The sequence below is a fragment of the Mandrillus leucophaeus genome, unplaced genomic scaffold (genome assembly GCF_000951045.1).
Source record: "Mandrillus leucophaeus isolate KB7577 unplaced genomic scaffold, Mleu.le_1.0 Scaffold52, whole genome shotgun sequence".
Lineage (NCBI taxonomy): Eukaryota > Metazoa > Chordata > Mammalia > Primates > Cercopithecidae > Mandrillus > Mandrillus leucophaeus.
Window position 1 is genome coordinate 3544280 of NW_012105586.1, and position 26924 is coordinate 3571203.

Sequence of the window (26924 nt, forward strand, 5' to 3'; positions counted from 1 at the left end):
CCTGCCTCAGCCTCCCAAAGTGCTGGGATTCCAGGCATGAACCACTGTGCCTGGCCTTCCCTTCCTTTGTTTAGCAGAATTGCTTCCCCCCTTCTTACTGTCTGGCCTCTGGGGGCCTCCGCCTTCCTCCCGGTTCAGCAGGGAGGATGGGCTGGGGCACCCTGGTGCAGCTTTGGGTGGTGTCGGGGAATTGCCGCATCCTCTTCATTCTCCTGCCAGACCTTGCGGACGTCTTCTCCATTTCTTCCACTTTGCTCCCCAAGGGAAGACAGCATCCCCTAAAAGCAAGGCCATCACAGGGCTCACCTGAGGGGCTCCCTGTGGGCCGCCTGAGCCTGCTGCTAACATGGGCTCTCTGGGGCCAAGAAACAGCTGAGCTAGGCAACTGGGGAGGCTGCAGGGTGGTGGGGGGCCTCTTCCTGGCCCCACCCACTCCTTTCTGCTTCTGGAAGCCCGTCTGTCCCTGGGGAGAAGAGGTGGGTAGCCTTGAGTTGGGGAGCTGTCAAGATGAGTCAGTCCGTTCTGGCCCCAGTCTCCCCATTCTGTATTGGGTAGGAGAGGGGGTCTGATGATCTCTGAGGGACCCTCTGCTGGTCTGTGACTGTTCAGTGCCACAACCTCCCTGGCCAAGTCTGACGCAAAGGCAAAGGGGCAGCTGGAGAAAGTAGAGAGACTTGAGAGAGCACCTGGGTGGGGTGGCACTGGCTGCAGAGGGGTTTTGGGGAAGGTCCCTTGCCCACGCCATCACCTTGGGCCCTGGTCTGTGAAACGGGAGAATGGTGCCACCCTACGCAATGGCCGTGAGACTCAGGCGTGGGACGAGAAACCACTGTCTCGGTTTGCCTGTCTCAGTTTTAGCACTGAAAACCCCACATCAGGGGAACTTCCCCAATCCTGGGGAACCGGGATGGTTGGACCCTCTAAGAACGGTGCCATTGCGGGGCACAGGTGTACTCTCTGGGCCTGTAGAAGCCCTCACTCTCTACTTCTGCTAGTTGGATCCAAAGTGGAAAGAAAAAGGGCGAGGAAGAAATTGGGATCTAGGGATAAAAACAAGACAAGAGGCCTAGGAAGCAGCCCCCATGGAAGTGGGCTCTGAGCAGCGTTGGTCCCATGCACACCCGTTCTTGGCCTCACCAGCTGCGCCCAGGACCTCAGCTGCCCCCTTGGCCAGGCCCAGGGTGGCAGCTGAGGCAGCGACATTTCCCTGCGTCTGTTGACACTCGAGTCCCAGAACATAAATGATTTTCTTGTCTTAATGAGCAAACAAGCCGGCGGCACCGCTCTCTCACCGGCCTCCTGCTGGGGTAATTGCCGGCGCTGATGGGCACCGGCAGGGATGTTTGCTCACCTTTGCTCACCGCTTGCAGGAGACATTGCTTCCTCTTTGTCTCTGCAGGTCTCCCGGCCCCTGCCCCTGCGCAGCGACGATAGACAGGTAAGTGGGCCCCATTGGAGTAGCAGGAACAACTCTCTGGAAGTTTCTGCCAGGCCTGGTGGGTGCTCGGGATGCTCGGACGCAGCTTCTGAGTTTGCTTGTCCTCCGGAGAGTGTAGTGGATGGTACGGACCCTTCAGGGACCAGGTCTTGCCAGCCGAAGTTTGAAGCTCCCGCTGGTGCCCTCCAGGCAGAGGCCTGAGGCCTGAGGCCATCTGAGAAGAACCTGGAAGAGGGGACCCCAGCTTTGGGTGGGAGGCTGGGTTGGAAGACTCTAAGGTCCTTCCCATGCTAAGATTCTCTCTGCCAAGTCTCCAGTGACAGGGAGCTTGTTGCTTTGTAAGGAGCTTGTTCCACATTGCACAGGTGCTTCCCGAATTTTCCTTCTGCTGGTCCTTGGAATGTTTCCCGAAGCCTCCCGGAAGGACCCAGTCCCTCTTCTCCATTTCACATCCCTTTGAGTATTTGGGATCAGTGAGCTTGACCTCCCCAAGTCTTCCTGACGTCCCCCTGCCAGTCTTCCTGAGATGGGAGCTGGGGACCCTTCCCTACCCCTCTCCCTGCATCTGGCCCTCACCTTTATTCAAGGCCTTCATTCCCATGTCCCACTAAAGGGTGGCAAACAGAGCCAAGGACAGGACTCCAGTTGTGCCCAGCCAGGGCGGCACAGGGGCTGACCGGTTGGCATTGCTGTTAGGGGTCACTGTGTGTTCGTTCTTTCAGCCGCGTTGTACACCTACTGTGTGCCAAGCACCCCTGCAAGGGACAACCTCCCCTAAAGTATGAGCGTGCTAGTGTCTGGTTGACTCTCCTCCCCGAGTGGCCTGCCGTCCTGCCTCCTGGCCTAGCCATCCTCCCCGTGACCCTGTTACCTTCCTAGGTAACCCCTCAAGTGTCCCTTCTCCATGACTCCTAGTGACCGTGCCTCCCTGGCCACATGGTTTGTGAACGTGTCCTGTTTCTCCAGACTCCATGGCTGCTGTCCCTTCGAGGGGAGCTGGTGGCTTCTCTTGAAGATGCCAGCCTGATGGGACTGTATGTGGACATCAATGCCACCACTGTCACCGTCCAAAGCCCGAGACAAGGCCTTCTTCAGAGGTGGGAGGTCAGTGGTAGGCGGCAGGCCCTGCCAGGCAGTGGGGGGCCTCTGGGGCATAGCACCCAGAAGAGCAGGTTGCCACCCCTCCAGTGACAAGTCAAATGTCCACCTGCGAGACTGGACAGATTTAGGCAGGCGCCTTCGAAAATTGGTCCCCATTAGCGTGAAGTGCTCCGCTCTGCAGATGAGGGGCTCCTGCAATCATGCATTCAGCTCGTCCTGATCATGGTGGCAGGAGCGTAATTACCATCTCTTTAAATAGCCCAAAGTTGCCGTGTAAGAGAAGACGGCTCACATGACATTTGCTCTGAGCTCGCTTCCTGCTAAAAATATCTCAGCTAAATAATATTTCCTGGTTGCATCGGCGCAATAGTCCCTGACCTGGGCTTTGTAACACTTGGGGCTTTAGTTCAGAGATTAGTTCGAAGGTGGGAGAGGGGGCCCCTGTGGTGGGAGTTTGCATCTGGAAGGAGCAGTTTTGAAGACCTCAGGGGGGACCTTCCTCCCTCCCCAGGTGCTGAACACCTCTGCTGAGCTCCTGCCACTATGGCTGGTGAGCGGTCACCATGCCTATTCTTTAGAAGCTGCTTGCCCACCGGGTAAGACCCAGGAGTGCCCCTAATGTCCACCTTTCTGACTTCATCACATTCTCGTCTCTGTTTTTTTCCCTCCTCTGGGCACCTTAATCTCCTCTGTCTCATCCCACTTCTCCTCTCCTCAGTCCCAACCTTGGCTATGCATTTCTGAAATGCTTGGGACAAAGAGAAGTTTGCTTTTGCTGGAAGATGTGTGGAGTAGAGGTGGGATGTGGGGTGAATGAAAAGTAAAATCATCTACTACAGACCTGCAAACTTGGGGTCTGCAGACTCTTGGGAGCACCCAAGCTGGCCCCAGGGGCTCTGAGAACAGAGACGGGAGAGAGCGTGCAGCCGGGTCAGACCCTCCAGGGCTCCGTGATCTGAGGGCAGTGGGGACCCCTGATCTAGGCCATGTATGTGATAACTGTTTTGTTCAGCCTGGAGTGACACCGCTGCCCTGGGTCTTATGTCATATAAAGAGGTCTGGAATCTGGAAGACCACTTCCTACCTCCGGGGAATTTAAATTCAAAGAACTCGGTGTGCAACGTTAGGTGGATCAAAGGCTTCATCCTGTGTGGGTAGATTAGAGGTGGTTTAGACTTTCCATTTGTATAGAATTTTATCATGGACTGAGTTTCGGGATCAGGGCTCTGGGGATTTTCAGGCATTGGCAGTGACCGTGGTGAGCCCCCGAACATCTCTTTCCCTGTTCACAATGTTTCCAGTCCCTTTATGTAAAGGCACATGCTTCCATTAGCAGCTGCAGAGCTGGCTTAAAATGTCCCCCTGAGAGCCTGACACAGTGAAATTCTTGCTAAAGTGTAAACAACTGATAGGAGCTGTATGTCTTTCTTTTTTTGGGGGGGCGGAGTTTTGCTCTTGTTGCCCAGGCGAGAGTGCAGTGGTGCGATCTTGGCTCATTGCAACCTCTATCTCCAGGGTTCAAGTGATTCTCCTGCCTCAGCCTCCCAAGTAGCTGGGATTATAGGCTTCCACCAGCACGCCCGGCTCATTTTTTGTGTTTTTAGTAGAGATGGGGTTTCACCACGTAGGCCAGGCTGGTCTTGAAATCCTGACCTCAGGTAATCCACCCATCTTGGTCTCCCAAAGTGCTGGGATTACAGGTGTGAACCACCGTGCCCGGCCTAGGAGCTGTATTACTTAAGAGCTGCTTTGGAAATGGAAGGGGCACTGGGCTAGGTCACTGAAGCCAAAGACGGTCTCAGTAGCTTCCCTGATGGCATCTGCTTCCATCAGGATGCAGACGGGCCTTTCCAGAGTGGCGAGGTCTGTCAGGTGTTTGGGGATGGTCTTTTTTTCTTCTCTTCTTCATCCGTGCAGCTAAGTTTCAGCCCAGGCTGTGATACCGGGACACCAAGTAACTTGCTGTCACTGACTGGGGAAGTGTGCTGTGCTGGCCACAGGTGTGGCCCCAGGCGAAGGCCCACGAGCTTGCAAAGTGTGTCTTTTTCTGTGTCCTGTGTCCTTCCCATTCCAGTGTCATTCCAGCCAGAGTCGGAGGTCTTAGTTCACATCCCCAAGCAGAGACTGGGTCTAGTCAAAAGAGGTTCCTACACTGAGGAAACCCTGAGCCTCAGATTCCTCCGAGTCCAACAGTCCAACATCTTTATGGTGACTGAGAACAAGGACTTTGTGGTGGTCAGCATCCCGGCGGCCGGGGTGCTCCAGGTCCAGGTGAATATCCGGTGGCATCTCTGTCTTGCCCCTTCTCTTCCTGAGGCCCTTCTCCTTCGGTCACCAATGCCATGTGTGGTCAGAAATGTGAAGGGTAGGCTGGTCACAGTGGCTCATGCCTGTAATCCCAGCACTTTGGGAAGCCGAGGCGGGAGGGTCACTTGAGTCCAGGAGTTCAAAACTGGCCTGGGAAACATAGTGATACCCCGTTGCTACAAAAAAATTTTAAAATGAGGTAGGAGCATTGCTTGAGCTTAGTGGGTTGAGGCTGCAATGAGCTGTGATCGTGCCATTGCACTCCTGCCTAGGCAATGGGAGTGAGACCCTGTCTCAAAAAATAAAAGTAAAAAAGAAAGAAAGAAACATGGAGGGTAGATCTGTGGCGCTGGCTGAAAGTGGACTTCACCATGTATGCCCCTCAGGCCCATACTCTAACCAAGGTAGCCCCATCAGGGGACAACCATAGGGCATGGGATGCCTCCTGCCACGTGCAACTAATTTCTTTCTTTCTCTCTCTCTCTTTCGATGGAGCCTCGCTCTGTCGCCCAGGCTGGAGTGCAGTGGCGTGATCTTGGCTCACTGTAACCTCCTCCTCCTGGATTCAAGTGATTCTCCTGCTTCAGCCTCCCGAGTAACTGGGGCTACAGGCACCCACCATGACGCCCAGCTAATTTTTTGTATTTTTAGTAGAGACGAGGTTTCACTGTGTTAGCCAGATGGTCTCAATCTCCTGACCTCGTGATCTGCCTGCCTCAGCCTCCCAAAGTGCTAGGATTACAGGCATGAGCCACTGTGCCCAGCCAACGTAAAACTAATTTCTTGTGGCCTCACAGCGATGCCAAGAAGTCGGAGGAACCCCGGGAACACAAGCTTTCTATAGGGTAGACCTGAGCCTGCAATTTGCTGAGATGGCTGCCCCAGTCCTCTGGACGGTGGAGAGCTTCTTCCAGTGTGTGGGTGAGTGCGGCACCATGAGGGTATGACTGCTGGTAACAGGTATACACTGCACAAACCCTCTTTCCTTGGCCCTGGGGTTCTTTCTTCTGTGACAACGTTTCACTCCCTGGACCGCACAGGTCCCACACCGACAAGGTAAGTGAGGCGTCAGACATACTGGCTGGAACTGGCAGGAGAACAACAGTGTCATGAGAACTGAGTGGTCCTGTGGTTCCTGGCCCTGGAGTCTGCCAGGGAGGGGACAGCGGAGGCAGATGGGGGTGCATCCCTTTCCTAACCAACTGCACAACCTCAGTGAGTTACCTAACCATGTTGAGCCTCAGTTTTCCCATCTGGAAAATAGGCATACCAGTACCTGTTTTGAGGATTGAAACAGCAAGAGGAGCTATTTCCATTTATCCACTCTCTCTGCGTGGGCTCCAGTTCCTCGGGTCACTTGGTAGACAGATCAGTGTCCTTGGCAAAGAGCACGACACGATGCAACTTGTTTCTCAGCTCAAGAGGAACCTTCTTTTAAATGTGGTGTATGTCTTCATGCCAGGATGCTGGGATGGGGTTTTTGGAGAAAGCTCTGCTAACGGACAACCTGGTATTCACACATGCAAAACCACCAGGAGCAAAACCCATTGAAATACAGCACAAGGAAATGCACATAATTCACAAATGATGTCGATCACTTTCATCTTTTACTTCCTAACTGTCCTCAATCAAAGACAGACGCGAAGGAGATTTAACTCAGATGTTAATAGTGCAAGTTTGCCCTGTCACGAGGATATGATGTTTTGGTGCTGCACAAAAATGTAATTATGTTCAGAACTATATTTAAAGATTAAAAGGGGGACTGCCTACCACAGCTAGCCCCAAATTCAGAATTAGAAACAAAGAAAAAGGCGGGATGGGGGGTGAGTTCTGACAGTCTGCTAAAAATGGAAATGTTTCTTGAAAATTTTTACACATTTCGCCTGTTTTTATTTTAACAGTTTGTTGCAGTGATGACATTAATCTTGGAAAGGGAGGGCTAGAACTTTATCCAACAGATATTCACTAGGCAGTCACAGTGTATGCGGCCCCACGCAAGGCTTAGGTGGGAACAGAGGCTGCTGGTTCTTGAAAATTTTTACACATTTCGGCTGTTTTTATTTTAACGGTTTGCTGCAGTGATGACATTAATCTTGGAAAGGGAAGGCTAGAACTTTATCCAACAGATATTCACTAAGCAGTCGCGGTGTATGCGGCCCCATGCGAGGCTTAGGTGGGAACAGAGGCTGCTGGATTCGGTTCTTGCTCTCAGGCAGCGTTCAGTCTGGAAGGGGAGATAAGAAATGCCCAGAGAAAGGCCGGACGCAATGGCTCACGCCTGTAATCCCAGCACTTTGGGAGGCAAAGGTGGGAGGATCACTTGAGGCCAGGAGTTTGAGACCAGCCTGGCCAACATGGCAAAACTCTGTCTCCTAAAAATACAAAAATTAGCTGGGCATGGTGGTGCACATCTGTAATCTCAGCTACTTGGGAGGCTGAGGCAGGAGAATCGCTTGCACCTGGGAGGTGGAGGCTGCAGTGAGCTGAGATTGTGCCACTGCATTCCAGCCTGGGCAACAGAGCAACACTCGTCTCAAAACAGAAACAAAAACAAAAACAAAAACAAAAACAACAAAAAAGAAATGCCCAGAGAATTATGAGGGCAGGTGGACCCAAGAGAGATGTCAGAGTATAAATGATCTTTATCCTGGGTTTTGATGAGAGGGCAGGTCCTTGATAGGAAGATACGGAATACAGCACAAAAATAGATCAGCAACAGCAATAGAAACATTTTAGGAAGAGTTTTTTTGGCCTCTCTGGAAAGATTTACACGGGGAAAGAATGTTCTCTTCCTCATTTTGTTAATTTAACATCAGCAACCAGAATGAATGTCTCCCCTCCCTGGTTCCCAGCACACCTCCCCTGCACCTCCCCTGCAGCTTCCCTGCAGCTTCGAGGTCTTTCTATTCTTATTATAGTTATTGGTGCACGCTCCTGTCTCTCCCTCTAGTATGAATTCCTTAGATCAGGGGCTGTGCCCTGTTCGGCTTCTTATTCTTGACGGGCCTTATCTTGCCGCCTTGCCCTTGGTAAGCACTTCATAAATGCTTGTTGGCTTGAATTTTCACCAGGAATTAAAAAAAAACGTTTTACACAGATAACATTTTTCTTTTGTAAATATGTGACTAATGTGTCACATATTTACAAAATATATGCTGGACTATTAATATATGCTGGAATTGCCTAAACTCCCCGTGGTTAGAGATTTTTTAAAAATCTTCCTTTTCCCTGACCCCAAAAGTAATTAGAACCTATAGGACAAATCCTAATTATTTAAGTGGTCTGGAGAAATCTAGGAGATGGTTTAGATATAGCTGTTTTCATATGTGTGTGCGCGCACATATATATATATATGCGTGTATATATATATGCGTGTGTGTGTGTGTGTATATATATATATATTTTATAAGAGACAGGGTCTTGTTCTATTGCCTAGGCTGGAGTACAATAGTGCAATCAAAGCTCATTATAACACTGAGCTCCTGGGTTCAAGGGATCCTCCTGTCTCAGCCTCCTGAGTAGCTGGGATTATAGATACAAGACACCATACCAAGCTAGTTTTTAATTTTTTTTTTTTTTTTCCCCGAGACGGAGTCTCTTGTTGCCCAGGCTGCAGTGCAATGACACAATCTTGGCTCACTGCAACCTCTGCCTGCCAGGTTCAAGTGATTCTCCTGCTTAAGCTTCCGGAGTAGCTGGGATTACAAGTGCCCACCACCACGCCTGGCTAATCTTTGTATTTTTAGTAGAGACGAGATTTCACCATGTTGGTCAGGCTGGTCTTGAACTCCTGACCTCAGGTGATCCGGCTGCCTTGGCCTGCCAAACTGCTGGGGTTACAGGCGTGGGCCACTGTGCCTGGCCTTAAATATTTTTATAGAGATGGGATCAGGCGTGTTGCCCAGGCAGTTCTTAAACTCCTGGACTCAAGTGATCCTCCTGCCTTGGCCTCCCAAAGTGCTGGGATTACAGGTGTGAACCACTGTGCCCGGCCTATTTTTACATTTTGAAGTTGGGTTCACGGATGGAAATGCCTCTAGGGGTGGGGAAGGGAATGTCAGCGGTGGGAGAGTGGGGAGGATAAGAACACCCAGGGCCTGGGTGTGGGAGGATAAGGCAGCAAAGCTCAGTGTGGGAGGTGACAGGGAGTGGTGGAGACTCCTGGGAACCTGCAGCCACCAGGTCCCTCTAAGCAGAGCAGCCTTGCTTGGCTGGAGCTGATCCTACCTTGCAGGGAGGCAGGTCCGTGTAGCCAAATCTGGTTTTCCACGAGAACTTGGTTATATAAGAACTCCTGCTTTTAAAATGTTGTTGGTTAATTTAAAAAACAGTTCAAACACCCTGCAGGCCGAGTCAAACATGTCCAAGGGCTGTATTTAACCCCTGGGCCAGAATTTGCGAATTCGAACCCAGCAGTTCTCAACTGCGGGCGATTTTTGCCTCTCAGGAGACACTTAGCAACATCTGGAGACATTTTTGGTTGTCGTGACTCGGGATCCTACTGGCATCTGGTGGGTGGAGGCCGGGGGGCCTGCTAAACACCCTGCACTGTACCTCCTTTCCCACACTTGACAAAGCATGATCGGTCTGGAATGCCTGCGCTGCCTGGGCTGAGTCTAACCTGAAAGGTGGTCGGGCAGGGAGCACTCTCCGGTTCTCTGTGGTTTCTGAGGCTGGGCCAATGTATTTGACCTCAAAATAGGAAATGGCTCAAAGATGAAACCAGCTGGTGGCACTGAAGCTACGATAGGGAGTCAGGACCAGGTGCCCCTTGCAGAAATCTGAATTTCTGTGATTTAATTTAAAAAAATGGGCCGGGCGTGGTGGCTTACTCCTGTAATCCCAGCACTTTAACAGGCCAAGGCGGGCGAATCATTTGAGGTCAGGAGTTTGAAACCAGCCTGGCTAACATGGTGAAACCCCATCTCTACTAAAAATACAAAAAAAAATTAGTTGGATGTAGTGGTGCACACCTGTAATCCCAGCTACTCGGGAGGCTGAGGCAAGAGAATCACTTGAACCCAGGAGGCAGAGGTTGTAGTGAACTGAGACTGCACCACTGCACTCTAGCCTGGGCCACAGAGTGAGACTCCAAATCAAAAAAAAAAAAAAGGTATCTTGATGTCCACATAGTCTCAAAAAGGACTCCAGGTGGGAGGACTGTGAAATTCAGCAAATGGACGTTTCCCAACCCAGGGCTTGCATCTGACCTCCCCAAGCTTCCGTTCCCCACCTGTGGAAAAGGGTCCCTCACCGTCCCTTCAGCAGGGCGTGGGGAGGATTTTGCTTCCTTAGGAGGAAGGCTGACCTCTGTCTTCCCTCTGGAAGGTTCAGGAACAGAGTCGCCTGCCTCAACTGCTACACTGAGGGCCACTCCCTCCCCGCCATCCCCAGGACCAGAGACCCCTCCAGCAAGAGTGCCATCTGCCGCTTCCTCCCAGGTGTGGGCTGCAGGACCAGCTGCCCAGGAATGGCTTTCTTGGGACGTCCCTCACCAGCCTTCTGATGCACTGGCCAAGGCAAGTCTATGGCTACATCCTCTGCCCACGGTTTCCTCCAAAAAGTCGGGTCCCCATGAGGTATCGGTAGACCCAGCTGGGCCTGAGGCCCTTCTCTCTCACCACCGTTCTTCCAAAGAGAGCCCCACTGTGATCCCCAACCGTGTCACCTCCTCAAATTCAGAATATTTCCCAGAGAAAGCTGGGCCCCCAAGAGCTCCCACCTAAGGGCAGCCCCCTTCGTCTGTCAGCCTGGATCACAGCAACCTCCCAGTGCCCTGAGACACAGCCGAAGGAGGCAGCGGGGGTGTCAGCAGCTATGCACACAAATGGAGGGAGGGAAACTGAGGCACACCAGAGGACTGGAGACCCAGAGGTCACAGCTTCCTCCAGCTCTTCTTTTTTTTTTGAGATGGAGTCTCGCTCTGTCATCCAGGCTGGAGTGCAGTGGCACGATCTTGGCTTACTGCAGCCTTCACTTCCCAGATTCAGGCGATCCTCCTGTCTCAGCTTCCTGAGTAGCTGGGATTACGGGCGCGTGCCACCACGCCTGGCTAATTTTGTACTTTTAGTAGAGATGGGGTTTTACCATATTGGCCAGGCCGGTCTGGAACTCCTGGCCTCAAGTGATCCACCTGCGTTGGCCTTCTATTGTGTTGGGATTATAGACGTGAGCCACCGCACCCGGTTCCTCGAACCCATCTTTGGGCTGAGATTCTCGGGGCATCCGGAGCCCATGTGTTCTTGTTTCTGATGCTTTTTCTCTCTCCACTTCTCTCTTGATGAAGAAGGGGCTTGGACCGTTGCTGCAAACAGCCAAACCGGCGAGGAGAGGCCAGACATCTGCCTCCATTTTCCCTAGAGTGATGCAAGCTCAGCAAGGTCTCCAGGCTCTCCCAGGGGAAGTGGGGTTCCCTGGACACCCCACGCCTCCAGTCACGCTCCCCTCGGAGCCTGTAGAGGGTGTCCAGGCTAGTCCCTGGCGGCCACGTCCAGTCTTGCCAGTGCACCCGACTCTGACCCTGCCTGTGGCCTCAGACGCCTCCTCTCCTCCACCGCCAGCCCTGAGGCCTGAACAGTCTGAATTGCTCCTGGTCTCGGGACCATCTGTCACCCTGACTGAAGGTCTAGGAACTGTGAGGCCTGAGCAGGACCCCGCCCAGTCTCCAGGAAGTCCCCTCCTGCTGAGAGGGCTGTCAAGGGGGGATATGGCTGCACCCGAGCCCATCTCGGGGGAGCCTGGCCAAGCCAGCGAGGAGCTCCAGCCACTGATGAGGCCCTGGCGGGCCAGGCTGGCGGCAGAGGCACTGGTTTCTCACCATTCTGCCCGAGAGTCCCAGGAAACGTCCTCTGGAATAGAGGTGGAGAGGCCGAGCCAGACTGGGCCTGGTTTCCCCAGGGAGGGGGCCAGGGAACTCGTGGACTTTTCATCCTCAGAGCCAAGCGAGGACATGGAGGGGCCGGGACTCTCCACCCTGCTGGGGAGGGATGCCACATTCTCCACCCCAAGCGAGAGGCAGCCAGACCCCAGTGCCTGTGCCGGGGCCTCAGGACCCGAACTCACCAGGACGCCCAGGGTGAGGCCGGCAGCGCCCTTGGCGGTTCTTCCTGTGGAACCTCTGCCAGCAGAACTCATTCGCCCGGCAGCTCTTCTGACACCCAAAACCTCATCTGTAGGAGGGGCAGACCAGGCCCTATACCTGGAGTGTACCCCTGGCTCTGTGGGCCAGGAGGAATCAGGGGCTGCACATGCATCTAGTCCTCTGTCCACGCAAACCCTGAGCCCGTGGGCTCCCACAGGAGGGTCGCCACCCAGCCTGGTGGAGATTGAACACCCCTTCCCGGCTGGCCGGGGGGCCTCACCCCAGCAGGAGCTGACAGGGCCCACCTTGGCCCCCAGTGCTGAAAGCCACAGGCCTCCTGAGCTTCAGGACAGTGTGGAGGGGCTTCCTGAGAGGCCCCACGCTGAGTCTCCATGGTGACTCCACGGTGGGTCCTGGGTGCACCCTGGGGAGGTGGAGTGCAAAGGGCGGGAGGTAGCGATGGGTCAGCCTGGAGGTGGGGGCTGGGAGTTGTCTCTCCAGGGAAGCCCCAGTGCTCTTCCGGCCCAGATCATCGCTGTGCTCAGCCACAGCTGGGCATCTAGGCCAGGGAGTCCAGGGGCACTGGGTCACTGAGAGTCACCAGGGCCATCCAAGCCAGCAAGGTACCAGCTGCTGCCATGGAACCCAGAGGGAGTGGTGAAGTGGCAGGCTATCTGCCTGCGTGGACCTCCCCGAGGGAAGAGGCGCTGAGTGCAGGGCAGTGTCCCCCCATCTCTCCCTGGCCCTGCCAGCTGCATTTCTGGGCTTGCTCTGCATCAGGGTAAGGCGCAGGCTCTGCAGCCAGGCCTGCCAGGAGCTAGGGTTCAAGTCCCAGGTCCTCTGTTCTTTGGCTGTGTGACCTTGGCAAGGCACCCACCTCTCTGAGCCTCAGTTTCCTGATGGGTCAAATGGGGATGGTAACAATTCCTTCCGATGCGGCCATTGAGGGTTGGGTGGGAAAGGAACACAGAGCATTTGGCGTGGAGCCGGACGACACCCAGTGCGCTCAGAACTCAAGAGCCGTTCTTGGGGCAATCTTACACCATCACCATCCACCTCACGGAGCGTGACACCCAGCACGCCCAGAGCTCGAGAGCCGTTCTTATGGTGATCATTTCACCATCTACCTCCCAGCGCAGGCAGAGGGGATGCTTGCAGGCCCAGGAAAGCATGATGGGCCTGAGCCATGGTTCAGACATCTCTGGGGGTGGCTGGTGATGGTGATACGAACCCTTGGTGTTTACCCCCTCCCCAGGCCTTGGGGTGCCATGACCCCAGGTCTCTAAAGGACTCCAGGGGAGGATAATGGGATGTCACTGCTTTGTTTTCATTACTCATCACTCTTTTCCTCTGGATTCCAGGGCAGCAGCTGGTACCCTTCTGGCTAGGACGGTCCCGGTGACCCTCAGTGACCCAGTTGCCCCCAGGCTCCCTGGCTTCGATGCCCATCTGTGGCTGGGGACAGTGTTCTGGCCGGAAGAGCACTCACTCAGTGCTTCCCTGGGAGGGTGGCCCCCCAGACACCCACCTCCAGGCCGACCCGTCACTGGAAGTGGGATTTGAAATGCAGCCAAGAAGAGGAGACCGTCGGCAATGCCCGCCCGGAACAAGAAATAAATAAATAAGTAATCAGGGTTGTCTTGGCTGATAAACGGTCCCCACCTCGAAGAAGACTTCTCCCCCCTCTGCGCACCCTCCTCCTCCCTCTCCGGGCAGATCCGTCCCAGGCAAAAGCTTAATAGCCCCATTTAAGGCTTTTCCTTTTCACCACGAGATTGAGCTGCTCCTGCCATTACGAGGTTTTCAGCTTCTCTCTGAAATCAAATTACTGACTCCATTTAATTTTTTAAAAGCTCAGATGATTTCCCTTCTCGAATCGGAGCCGTGACTTCAAGGCCAGCCCCCACCAGCCCTACCAGGCGATTCCCCTGCGGGCAGCCGCTGCCCTGGGATGGCGGCCCCCATGCCTGGGGAAGCCTGACACCTAGAGGGAAAGCCAGTGGGAGGAGGCCTGAGTCTCTGGCCACCACCCTGGACACTGGGCTGGGTGGCCTGAGCTGGAGGAGGCCCACAGGAGCCCATGGCTGGAGGCCGATGATCTCCAAAGGCTGGTGGGGTCAGTGGTTAGAGCCCAGCACCGATGCCATAGGCTCATGCGGGAGGGCCCTAGCCTCCCAGTCGCCTTCTCACAGTGTGTGTCTGGGACTCTGCCACTCAACAAAGGTTTATGGAGCGCCTCCTCGGTGGTGCCAGGCACTGTTCCGGCCCCGGGGAGGCTCCAGTGAATTGAACGAAATCCCCGGTGTGGGAAGGAAAGTTCTAGAGTGCGCGTGAGAGGGGGATTGGACAACAATAATAGACACAAAACAATTTCAGACAATGCTTCCTGCTCTGAAGAGGAGCAAACAGGCAACTCGGGTTTCCAGCTGCTTTGGGTGGGAAGGTCGGGCGACCCCTCTGAGGAGGTAAGGAGGCAACCGCAGAAAGAGCTGGGGGTGGCGTCCAGGCAGAGGGACAGAAGAGCAAGGGCCCTGAGGCCGGCTAGAAGGACGGAGAGAAGGCCATGGAAGCTGGTGGTGTGAGCAGGAGAGTGCAGGGGGGATGGGCCTCCAGGGTTTGCAGACGCCGTCAGGAGCCCGGATTTTATTTTGGCCTTCATGGGCTGTCCAACAGGGGCCTTTGGTCCAACAGGGGCCTTTGAGCAAAGCAGTAGCCTTGAGTAGATGCTTGAGAAGGCTGACTGGAGAGTGGGCGTCAGAGGGGCGGAGCAGCAGCCCCACTGAAAGGAAAGGTGACACAAAGGGTCTCCTCTTTGAGGGCTTGTGCCACTCCCACACCTGCGTCCAGATGACGCAGGGGAAGTGGCTGCCTGGTGACATTGGAGACATGACGCATCTTATTGTTATTATTATTAATTTACTTATTTTCGAGACAGAGTCTCCCTGTCGCCCAGGCTGGAGTGCAGTACCTTGATCTCAGCTCACTGCAACCTCTGCCTCCCAGGTTCAATTGATTCTCCTGCCTCCTGCGTAGCTGGGACTACAGGCTCACACCACCACGCCTGGCTAATTCTTGTATTTTCAGTACAGATGGGGCTTCACTATGTTGGCCAGGCTGGTCTCAAACTCCTGACCTTGTGATCCGCCCACCTCGCATCTTTTATCTCAACACTGGCCGTGGTGTGTTTCCCAGGAAACAGTCTCTGTCTCTCTTTGCCGCCTCCCCTCCACCTCCATCCACCTCCATCCACCCCGGCCCCTTCTCTATCCCTGTAGAGCCCCCCAGCTTTGGGACAGGGTAGAGCAGGGGCACCCATGTGCGAGAAAGTCCTATAAACCAGGGCTAACCCTTTACCAAGTCCTCCTGTGTTTAACAACCACCTTGTGCCCTTGGAGACAAGACAGAGGGAAGGGAGTTAATGAAATCACCAGCCTTTACCTGGCATAAATGGCTCTTCACCCCCCAGGCGGGCGGCGATTTGCAAGGCTGAGAGGGTCTGGGCATTAACTGTTCTGGGCACTCTTCCCAGCTCGGCGCTCCGTGCAGCTGGAACAAACCACTTTACTTCTCTTCCTTCCCCCAGCTTCGCTCTGCACCCGCTCAAAAGCGGGCAGTCGTGCTTAATTAGAAAGTGCTTGGGGTTCTCGGGAAGGTTCCCATTCTCCCTCCAGATGGGACAACCCCATTTCCGTGACCAGGGCAGACCTGGCTGGCACCCATGCCTGATCCTGGGACACGCACGGGTGTTGCCTCTGCCGGTTTTCCCGTTGAGACCTCCCAGGTCTTGCAGTCATTTGTTTATGGCTGACACGTCTGTGATCAGTGAAATTCTGGCAGGGAGCAGCTCTTTCCCTCGGGGTCAGCAGCTGCCGGGAGATCTTTGACAGCCTGGGCTGTTCCAGGTGCTTAGACATCACTTGGTGGTTCCCCGCCCTTAGCGGCTTGGATTCTCATCTTTTATCCACCCCCCACGACTCTGCATGAAGTCCAAAGTCTATGCTGCATTTAGTGTCCTTTTCTCCTGCTACACGGAGCAGCTGGAGCTGGTCCAATTTCTCTTTTGGGCTTTCCTTCTTGAGCACAAAGCCTTTCACGCCCTTCAGCATCCAGGCTCATTGTTTTTCCCTGGTTGAAGGTCCTGAATTTCTAGTTTTTTTGTTTGTTTTTTAGAAGGAGTCTCACTCTGCTGCCCAGGCTGGAGTGCCATGGCGCAGTCTCGGCTCACTGCAATCCACTTCTTGGGTTCAAGCGATTCTCCTGCCGCAGCCTCCTGAGTAGGTGGGACTACAGGCGCACATCACCACACCTGGCTAACTTTTGTATTGTTAATACAGATGGGTTTTCGCCATGTTGGCCAAGCTGGTCTTGAACTCCTGACCTCAGGTGATCCGCCCACCTCAGCCTCCTAAGATGTTGGGATTCCAGGCATGAGCCACCTCGCCTGGCCGCCAAATGTTCAATGCTTCCCTCAGCAGACTTTACATCACAACATACTCTTGAGTATTTGTTTTTGTTTTTGTTTTTGAGGTAAGATCCTGCTCTGTTGCCCAGGCTGGAGTGCAGTGGTGCAATCATAGCTCACTGCAGCCTCGACCTTCTGGGCTCATGTGATTTTCCCACCTCAGCCTCCCTAGTAGCTGGGAGCACAGGCATGCTCCACCACACCTGGCTAGCTTTAAAAAATTTTTTTTGGTAGACACGAGGTCTTGCTCTGCTGCCCAAGCTGGTCTCCAGCTCCTGGGCTCCTCCCACCTCAGCCTCCTAATGCGCTTGAAGGTGTGAACTACTGTGTCCAGCCCTTCAGTTGGGTGTTTGAACATTACTTAAGCTGGAACTGTAGTTTCTATTTAGTAATCCTCCCAATTGCTGTGTGACCAGAGAGGCAGTGTGGCTGGGAAGTGTCTTCTGGAGGTCTGGAAACCAGATCTGTTCCCCCAAGTCATGTGGCCTTGAGCTAGTCAGTTCACCTTCTGAGCCTCAGTTTTGCTGTTGGGCTGTTTGGAAACCAGAGTGAATGGCCCAGCAACCTCTGATCCAGGAGGACACCTGGGCCATCCCATGCAGATAGGACGTTCAGAGTCTCTCATGCAGCCAGGGGAGAACCTCTTTCTTCTGAGGGTCCATTATCTCCAGCCTAGCCCAGCCCCGGCCCACAGCCCAACACCTCTGCTGCTCACAGGTCTGGTGTCTGGGGCTGGGGGCTGCCAGAGACATTAAGCCAAACCAGGTGGGAGGACAAGATGGGACGATATGGACAGAAGTTCATTCCCATGCAGGCAGCCAGAGCCCACCTGTCACCTGCTCCACAGATGACCTCCCACCTGCTCCCAGTTCCTTTCCCAACAATCAGGCTGAGCTGTTCCACATCCCAGATCGAAAAGCCCTCAGAACAGTGGTTCTCAAAGTAGCGTCCCCGGAACAGCAGTCCTTCCCACCCCCACACCCCGATCTCATGCTTGTTAGAGAAATGCAAATTATCAGGCCCCACTCCAGACCTACAGAGCCGGAATTCAGGGGTGGGGCTCGGCAGTCTGCGGGACTGAAGTCACCCAGGGGGTTCTGATGCCCCACTGTGTAAGCTCAGAAGTGCTGCATGAGAGAATCTGCGAGGGATACTCCCTAAATTAGAGAATGTCACAGCCTCCATAACAATCCAACACTTGACTCTCATACGCCGCCCAAGTACTTGCCACCTCCATCTGTTCATTGTGCCCAGCAGCATCCCTTCCAGGGAGAAAATAATTGTTTTTCCCATTTTACAGAGGAAGAAACTGAGGCTCAGGGCCCGCCCAAGGTCATAACTAGCGGATGGTGGCACGAGGGCCAAAACCCCGGCCTCCTCATTCCAGCGGGAGGGCTCTCTCTTGGACACTGGGTTTCCGCGGCTTCTTAGACCGCTTGTTCCCCCGCCAGAGAGGCCTCCCCGCTTCCAGCCCTCTCCCCGTTCCCAGTTGCAATCTTAGGCACGAACATCCAGGAAACATAAATTTCGCCTGGCAGTTGAGTAAGAGCTCTGAAAGGAGTTACACGTCAGGGGGATGGGACTTTATTTCTCAATGAAATAGCCTTTTTATGGTTGGAATAAAAGTGCCAGGGGGAGCCTCATGCCAGGAAGTAGCAAGTTATTTGATAAACTCCTCCAGCCAGGGGTGGGGCTGCGTGGGAGGTGGCGGCCAGAGAGAAGCTCCCCCCATTTCCAGATACATGTTTCTCTTCAGGTTAGCACTGTGGAAGACCCCAGGGGGCCCCGTGGGCCCCCCAGCTGGAGAAGGGCTGGCCCTGGGACCATGCCAATGCCTTCGCTCCGACACCAGGTCCTGGGAGCAGAGCTGCAGTTCAGAGAGTGAGCAGCAGGGGGCAGCATAACCCACCGTTCCAGCCCCGGGCGCTGCCGGGGCTGCGACACCGGGGTCCCTGAGGCTCAGCCCTCGGAGGAGGTCAGAAGTAGCCCCCACCCTGGGACCTCTTCCTCCTCCCTTCAGCCGTTCCAACCCCTTGTCCCTTCATGGCAAGGACAGTTTGTCATCCTTACCCTGGTGGCAGCCTCTGCCCGGATCCACATGATCATGGGGGTGGGAGTAAGTAGGAGGGGGCTTCTCCATCCCCTTGCCCACCCCGTGGCTGCTTTCTCAAAGCTTCTCCAGGCTTTGCTTTGGATTTCATTAACCCTTGGCTTCCTTCTGAGGGGCCTCTGGAGGGGTCTCTGTGTTCGTGGGTGAGTGGGTGGCTTTTGTGGGCTGGGGACCACAGCCTTAGTGGTCACTGGGGGAAGGGGGACAGGAGAAAAGCCTGAAGGACAAAGAGAAAGCAAGGAAACCTCCTCGTTTGAGAACGTGTGTGATTGGCAGGTTTACGGCCTCGGGAAGGTGCGTGGTATTCCGCACAATCAAGTCATTTTTAAAAATAATCTCTCTGCTTAAGTCGTACACGCTGCTAATTGCATTTTAATAAGTCTCTTAAAATCTTGCCATATTTTTTAATATCCTAATATTAGGCAAGTGATTGCGGGGGACACTGGAGGGCATGGGGAGTTTATGTAGCAGAGGGAGGGCTGTGATGAAGCCAGGGGGTGGTGGCCACCCAGTGGCCTGTGGTGTGTGTGGGTGATGGGTGGGTGACTGTGTTTGTGTGACCTGTGCAAGACCCAGGGAGTGTGAGTGTCCATAGACAGGGCTTCCCCCGGCCACAGCCCTGGACAGCGGGCCCCGTCTTCAGCCGCAGTGCCAGAAATCACTTATTACACCTGCTGGGGTCCTGCAGCCACAGGGGACAAACAGGCTTCCTCCTTTCTTTTCATCCTTTGGCCCCAAACTAGAACATCTGAACTGGAGGGGACCTTCGACCCAGTCCTCTTTTCCCCAGGATGCAGGCCCTGAGCCCAGAGAGGGGAGGTGACTTGGCCAAGGCCACATAGCAAGGAGGGGACCAGGGGGGAAACTCAGACCCAGTCTTCAGAGGGCATAGGAGGAACTGCCTCGTCCCCCTCATCACAGCACAGGGTGCTGGCTGCAACATCCGGCCCTAGCATCCTTGCCCACACACACTGCATGCAGTGACCTCCCCGTGGGGAGAAGGTGGGTGGTTGCTGATGGAAGGTGGCTGTCGTTCCTGGAGCCCTTACTATGTGCCAGGCACCCTGCTGAGCACATTCCCCTGAATAGCCGTATGGGGTGAGTGTTTTAGGATTCCTGGGTGGATCCACAGCTAAGAAATGGCAGAGCTGGGATTTGAACCCACAGTCGCTCCTGTGCCTGGCTGGGGAAGGTTCTTAACCACTATTGGATGGGAGGCTGAGCTGGGGTCCAAGCGAATTCCACATCTCCGAATGCCCAGGTCCAGGGAGGACCGTGTAGGGAACAGCAGGGGAGGCTGGCAGAGGCAGGGAGGTGGGACATTGGGTGCCTACGGTCTTTTGCTCTTGACCCCTCTGTTACTACAGGGCAGGGTCCCAAGGCCAAGATCAGCATCAACCCTTTTCCCCAGAGCCCCTGGAGGTCAGAGGCCTAGGAAGGCGGTGGCGTGGGGTTGCAGGCCTCAGACCTTAGCCATGCTCTGGGTTTCCGGAGCCCCCTGAGGCACCCGCCAGCCCCCACTGGTCCTGGCCTTCCTCTTCTCTCCTCCTCCCTCCCCCTCCTCCATACACGCCATGGGCCCGGGTGGGAGGCACATGTTGAACGAACTTCTGAACAGGAAGTCAACGTCCAGGTCGTCCCGAGTCCCTTTTTATGTGGTTTCTTTAATCCCCCAGGCTGGGTTTCAGAAGCGTTTTACAGTTTCAGTTTTACAAAGCTACACTCCCTTTAATGTTGGCGTTTTTCAGGAGGTGGGGGGAGAGCAGCTTCAGTCAAAACATGTGTGTTTTACATCAGCCAGCTGCGGACAGGGCGGCCCGGGGTGGGGGGCAGCAATGTGGCTTCCAGGCTCCGCGCGGGGCCCCTGGTGAGATGCGTCTACTCGGCTCTCTCCCTCTCCTCTCCTGGGCTTTGCCTTCCCGCCTCCCTGAGCCCCTCTCTCCTGTCCATGGGGCCGGGGGGCCAGGGCACTCCTTTCCAGCCCCTTCCCACCTGAGCTCTGATCCGGTCAATGCAGGTCTTCCTCTGGTTTCTGCTGCTGAGACACCAGCGTGTTCATCTTCCTCCACACCATGAGCCGTACCCTCCAACCAGCCGGCTTTTCATTTACTTAGTATTTTCCCTTCAATTGCTGCACTTCTTTTACTTACGTAGATAGTACCTAAGCAAAAATGTCCCTGAAATTGTGAATTTGACACACTAGTTACGTCTATCTGCTCGAATACACAATAAAACAAATTTAAAACTATTACAGCATTTGAAAAGGCGAACATCATCGTGCCAGCCTCGCATGCTTCTGGAAATCCCACCTCCATGCCCCTTCCCTGGCAGAGAAGACGAAGGTCAGGAGGGGAGGTGGCCCGTCCAAGGCCATGGGGTTGGTGAGAGTCCTGCCTGGCTGTTCTGCCTCCAAGGCCAGCGTTGGATCTCTCATGAGTCATTTTCAGGGCTGGCTTCTCGGCCGCGCAGTTTCAGACCTTAGAGGAGCTGCCTGGGGCTGTGTGACACACCAAGGAGAGGGGCTGAATTCCCTGGCAGTGTGGTTGAGTGGAAAGAACACAAACGGAATCAGTCAGACCTGGGATCAGATCCCGGCTGCACTAACTCCTAAGAGTGTGATCATGGACAAATGTCTCCATGGCTTTGAGCCTCGGTCTCCTCATCTGTGAAATGGGGATGACCACGCCGGCCTGGAAAGAGCAACGCAAGGGTCAGAGACACACCTGGAAACAGCCCGCCTCAGCCAGGCCTGCAAACCCAGTAGTCATTTGCAAGCCCTCAGGGCTTGGTTCTTGTCCACTGTGCTCCTTGTCACCAGCCTGGTTTCACCATCTCTCCTCCCCTACCCACGGGAGGCAGCGGGAGGTCCAGGGAGGGAGAATCAGGAGTAAAGATGCACGCCCAGAGGGGCTCACGGGCCCTCCTGCCCTCTGTCCCTGCACTGCCTGGGAACAGAGCAAGCCCTGTGTGGGAGGATGCTGTGACCAGCAGCACAGTCCATGTCCTGCTGGAAGAAGGAGGAAGACAAAGGTGGCTGTCCCTGCCCACAGAGGTGGAGTGACTGGGGGGCTCCAGAGGCTGTTTGGACAGTGGGGAGGGCCTAGGACACTTGATCCATGCTGCCTGAAATGATGGGGGGTCCAGTATCGCAGAGGCCACCCCCCTGGTAAAGCAGAGGCCTTGACCCCTGCTGGCCCCAAAGCTTTGCTGCTACCTGGAGCCCCCAGCTGCTTGAGGGGCTTTGCCTCTATAATGGCCAGGGGGTCTCTGGAGCATGACGCCTCGGATCTGAGCTGCTGTTCTCTGGCCACAGAGTGAAGTCGTCTGGCTTCCACCAGTGCGAAAGCTGCCCCCAAGGGATCTGGGAGAGTGGAGGAGGCTGATGTCAGGCCAGGACACGGAGGGACAGGACCTAGGGATGGGCACTGTTCTAGCCACTGGTTCTCTCCCTTCAGAGCCTGGGGCAGTTAAGAGACCTTGGAGAATGCAGTAGTGATGATGATGTTGATGGGGAGGCTGGTTAAATGCACTGAGCGCTTGCTATGTGCCAGACCCAGTGCTAAGTATTTTTATTTAATTTATTAATTTTTTTAAAATTATTTTTTTGAGACAGAGTCCTTCTCTGTTGCCCAGGCTGGAGTGCAGTGGCGCCATCTCGGCTCATTGCAAGCTCCGCCTCCTGGGTTCACACCATTCTCCTGCCTCAGCTTCCCAAGTAGCTGGGACTACAGGCGCCCGCCACCACGCCCGGCTAATTTTTTCTATTTTTTAGTAGAGACGGGGTTTCACCATGTTAGCCGGGAAGGTCTCGATCTCCTGACCTCGTGATCCGCCCGCCTCGGTCTCCCAAAGTGCTGAGATTACAGGCATGAGTCACAGTGCCTGGCCTATTTTTATTTTATTTTTTTGAGGCAGAGTCTCACTCTGTCACCCAGGCTGGAGTGCAGTGGTGTGATCTCAGCTCACTGCAACCTCCACCTCCCTGGTTCAGGTGATTCTCTTGCTCAGCCTCCCTAGTAGCTGGGACTACAGGCGCGCGCTACCATGCCCGTCCAATTTTTGTATCTTTAGTAGAGACGTGTTTTCACCATGCTGGCCAGGCTGATCTCGAACTCCTGGCTTCAAGTGATCCACCTGTCTCGGCCTCCCAAACTGCTGGGATTACAGGCATGAGCCACTGCACCTGGCTGCAGTGTTGAGCATTTTACGCAGTCATTACATTCCATCTGCTCTGTGACACACAGTGGGAGGGCATCTAGAATAGTTCCGGCTCACAGTAGGCCCTCAACGAATACTTAAGAAAGAGGCTTGGAGAGGGTGAGAGATCTACCCGATTCTCAGCCTCCGTGCTCTTACTGTGTTTGTCCTTCAGGGCTGGCCCCTAGGGCGGGCATCCGGGTGTTGGCAGAGGAGAGGTTTGGGGCCGCAGGTTCTGCACAGCGCACCTGCTGGCTCCTCCTGAGGGAGGCTGTGGCTGTCCCTTTAGGGTAGGTCTGTGGGAGGGCCATCCCCCAGGGCTGAGGATGCCTTGTCCACTTACCCCAAGCCACCCGAGGGAGCAACACCCTCAGCGTAGGGCCTCTTCTGCTCCCCCTGGGGCAGTGGAGGGCTGGGCCTGGCCCGGCTGCAGCTGCGTGGGGCCCAGGGAGGAGAGAATCAAAGGCAGTCCATGCAGCCCATGTGGGTCCCGCTTTCATCTCCCGGCTTCAAAGAGGTGCAAACAAACCCTGTCCCCGTGCCAGGCAGCAGCTCCCTCCTCACCGCCCAGCCTGCTCTTTCTCTTCTCCTCCTCCTTCCCCGGAAACCAGCAGGTCTCAGTCCTGGTTCCAGGAGCACTCCAGAGGGGCCCGACTTGCTGGGCAGGGCTGGCAAGGAAGGAAAGGGGAGGCTCTGCCAGGCCGAGAGAAAGGGGGCTGGGACCCTGTCACCCACGCACGCTCTGGAAGCTGGGGGTCTATTCAACCCTGACAGAACCTTCCAATCTAGAACTGTACTGCCCAGGACAATGGCCACCTGTGGCTCCTGAGCACCAGTCTCCCATGTCTGAATACCCTACAAGTAAAAGATGCACAGGATTGCTCAGCTTTGGTGCAGGCAAAGGAATGTGAAATATCTCACACATCATTTTACCCCTGACTACGGGCTGACAGGATAATATTCTGGAGCTACTGGCTTAAAAAAAAAAATACCACGTTGTTAAAATTAATTTCACTTGGTACTTCTTACTTTTTTTTTTTTTTGAGACGGAGTTTTGCTCTGTCTCCCAGGCTGGAATGCAATGGCACGATCTCGGCTCACTGCAACCTCTGCTTCCCGGGTTCAAGCAATTCTCCTGCCTCAGTCTCCTGAGTAGCTGGGATTACAGGCATGCACCATCATGACTAGCTAATTTTGTATTTTTGGTAGAGTTGGGGTTTCTCCATGTTGGTCAGACTGGTCTCGAACTCCTCACCTCAGATGACCTATCCGCCTCAGCCTCCCAAACTGCTGGGATTACAGGCGTGAGCCACTGTGCCTGGGGGTTTGTTTTATTTCTGTTGGACTGCTTTGTTCTAGACAATATTCCCGTTTTGTTCTTTTTGATTTTTTCAAGACGGAGTCTTGCTCTGTCGCCCAGGCTGGAGTGCATTGGCACCATCTCGGCTCACTGCAACCTCCGCCTCCCGAGTTCAAACAATTCTCCTGCTCCAGCCTCCCTGGAAGCTGGGATTATAGGCGCACATCCCACACCCAGCTAATATTTGTATTTTTAGTAGAGATGGGGTTTCACCATGTTGGCCAGGCTGGTCTCGAACTCCTGACCTCAGGGGATCCACCCACCTTAGCCTCCCAAAGTGCTGGGATTACAGGCGTGAGCTACCGCGCCCAGCAATATTCCTATTTTGCGGATGAGGGGTCTTGAGGCTCAGAGGGGTTTTGGCACATGGCTCCCAGGTGCTTTTTGCTGCTCATAAAAATCGTGAATGAATGAATGAATGAATGCATGCATGCATGCATGAATGAATGAAGGCCTAGTCCTGGCTGCTGAGGAGACACAGGTGAAACCTGTCCCCGTTGATGCCCTCGAGGAGCTCCCAGTCGAGTCTGGTCCAGTCTAGGAAGGAAAGGTAGTGGTGGAGTCAGAGACCCCTGCATTCTGGGGGACCCCAAGGCCTCCGTACAGTAGGGTGGGGAGTGGTAAGTGGCTCCTGGGTCCACATCCTGGCTTCACTGCTTCCTGATTGTTTGACCTTGGGAGAGTTACTTAACCTATTTATGCCTCAGTTTTCTCATCTGTGAAATGGGGATGATAATAATTATCAATATTATGGAAGCAGCTCCCTCTTGGGTTTCTGTGGGGATGAAGGGAGTTAACACACTCGACTCAGGCAGAGCAGAGCTTTGCGCACAGTGTGTGCAACCTGTTAATGATTAGTAATAATTCGGGACAAACGCTGTCCGTCACGTGGCACCTTGTCCTGACAGCTGCACTTGGGAGGGCTGAAGGCAGTGTCCTGCCCCGGAGAGAGAGCTGCACTCCCAGCAGGTCCCAAGCTGCCACCGCCTGGAGGGGAGAGCAGAGGGACTTTGTGACTTTCCCTCCAAATGGTTTCTCTGGGTCCGCTTGGGCTGTGCCTGGAGTCCATGCTCTCTGGGCTTAGTGTCCCAGCCTCGCCTGCCACCCATCATCTCTTTGCTCCCTGACACACCCACCCTTACCCTACCCTATCCCAACTCTGTCCCTGAAGCCCTGAGGCCTTTGAAAGTGGCTTTGAAGAGAAACGCCCTCCAGGTAAACCGAACTTCCATCTTGCTTCTGTGCTGTCAGCACCGACAGAGCCTCTGGTTCACTCCTGGTTACCAAGGACCTCCCAGGGAGGGTTGGTGGGAGGTGGGCGTGGGGAGCAGGGAGCCCAACACAGGGCCTGATGCACAGGAGAACCCACTCCAGAAGGTGAGGGGAACCAGGCCTAGGGGACAGCGGGGTTCCTGGAGGTCTGGGCGGGACTTGGCAGGCTGTGGGTGGCACTATGAAAGCACAGGCCCCCAAGCCACGGGAACAGCCAGAGGAAAGGTCTGGGGACACATCTTGGGGCAGCGAGATGATCCATTACATTCACCGTGAGGCCAGGACCCTCCAGAGCCTCGATAGACCCCAAGCATCCCCAGGACTGCAGGGGGACGCTTGGGACCCACCCCTGACAGAGCCTTTCAATCTAGAGCTATGCTGTCCGGAACGACAACCACCTGCGGCTCCTGAGCACCAGTCTCCCATGTCTGAATGAGGCTGTCAGGGACCCCACTGAGCAGGATTTGCTGAAGGCTGAGTGGAGGGGTCGGGGCTGTTCCCACAACTGGGCAGGGGTTGGGGGCCCCCAGAGACGGTAGCAGGAAGTGGGATCATTAGAACCAAACAGGGCCGATGGGAACCAGATGTGATGAAGTTTTGGGGGCTTTTCCAGAAGAGAGATGCTTTTCTTTTCCACTGAAGCTGGAGCTGGGGGAAGAGAAGGGTGCAGGCTGTTTGTCCCTCCCTGCTCCCCCCACCTCCCGCCCAGTGCGGCATCAGGACGTTCTGCGGCCCCAGCCACCAAAAGGGAAGGAGAGCCACACCTGGAGGTCATTTGCATAACCGCTCCTGTGGTGCCCTAGGCCAGTTTCTGGGGAGAGGGCTGGGCAGGACCCATGTGGATGCGGGGATCAGGGGACAACAGTCCCCAGCCCAGTCCAACCCTCCCTCACTCAGCTTGCAGCCCTGGGGATGCTTGAGGTCCACCCAGGCGCCGGGCTCCAGATGGTGCTTCATGGTAGTCTCCCCTGCTGGCAGGCCCCACGACTGCTCAGCCTCACCACTCACGCTCAGTGCCCCTACGCCAGCCACTTCTTCCAGGAAGCCCTCTGGGTCCTCAGGTTGGATCAGGCACCTTCTCTGGGCTCTGGAATGCAGTGGCGCCATCTCGGCTCACTGCAACCTCCACCTCCAGGGTTCGAGTGATTCTCCTGCTTCAGCCTCCCAAGTAGCTGGGATTATAGGCGCGTGCCACCATGCCCAGCTAATTTTTGTATTTTTAGTAGAGATGGGGTTTCGCCATGTTGGCCAGGCCCATCTCTAACTCCCAACCTCAAGTGATCTGTCCACCTTGGCCTCCCAAAGTGTTGGGATTACAGGCGTGAGCCACTGTGCCTGACCTTCCCTGGGTTCTGACGCTGGGTTAGAGCTCCTAGTGTTTACTGTGGTGGATTTTAACTCCGTCTTTCAGTGAGCGGTTATCCAACTTAGACACCCTCCCCGGCTCCACTCAGCACTGGACCTAATGGGGTACTGCCTGTGGCCACACGTGCCTGCCTCCCCAGGCCTCCCCAGATCCCAGCCCCTCCCTCATGCCCACCTTCTAACCCTCTACTCCTGCGGCCACTCTGAATTTTATATATATATTTTTTATAT

The 26924-nt window shown here is 54.8% G+C and overlaps 1 protein-coding gene across 1 annotated transcript in view; it reads left to right on the top strand.

The window, feature by feature from the left end:
* Window positions 1-13561, top strand: part of LOC105551395 (chromosome unknown open reading frame, human C1orf127) — a 48349-nt gene extending 34788 nt beyond the window's left edge. Inside the window, exons 7-14 of the mRNA XM_011996611.1 lie at window positions 1400-1438; window positions 2405-2542; window positions 3051-3135; window positions 4614-4810; window positions 5644-5767; window positions 10175-10365; window positions 11133-12333; window positions 13294-13561. Of these exons, the coding sequence (XP_011852001.1) occupies window positions 1400-1438; window positions 2405-2542; window positions 3051-3135; window positions 4614-4810; window positions 5644-5767; window positions 10175-10365; window positions 11133-12326 (1968 nt within the window). The 3' untranslated portion in view covers window positions 12327-12333; window positions 13294-13561. The remainder of the gene's footprint in view (window positions 1-1399; window positions 1439-2404; window positions 2543-3050; window positions 3136-4613; window positions 4811-5643; window positions 5768-10174; window positions 10366-11132; window positions 12334-13293) is intronic.
* Window positions 13562-26924: the final 13363 nt, after the last annotated feature.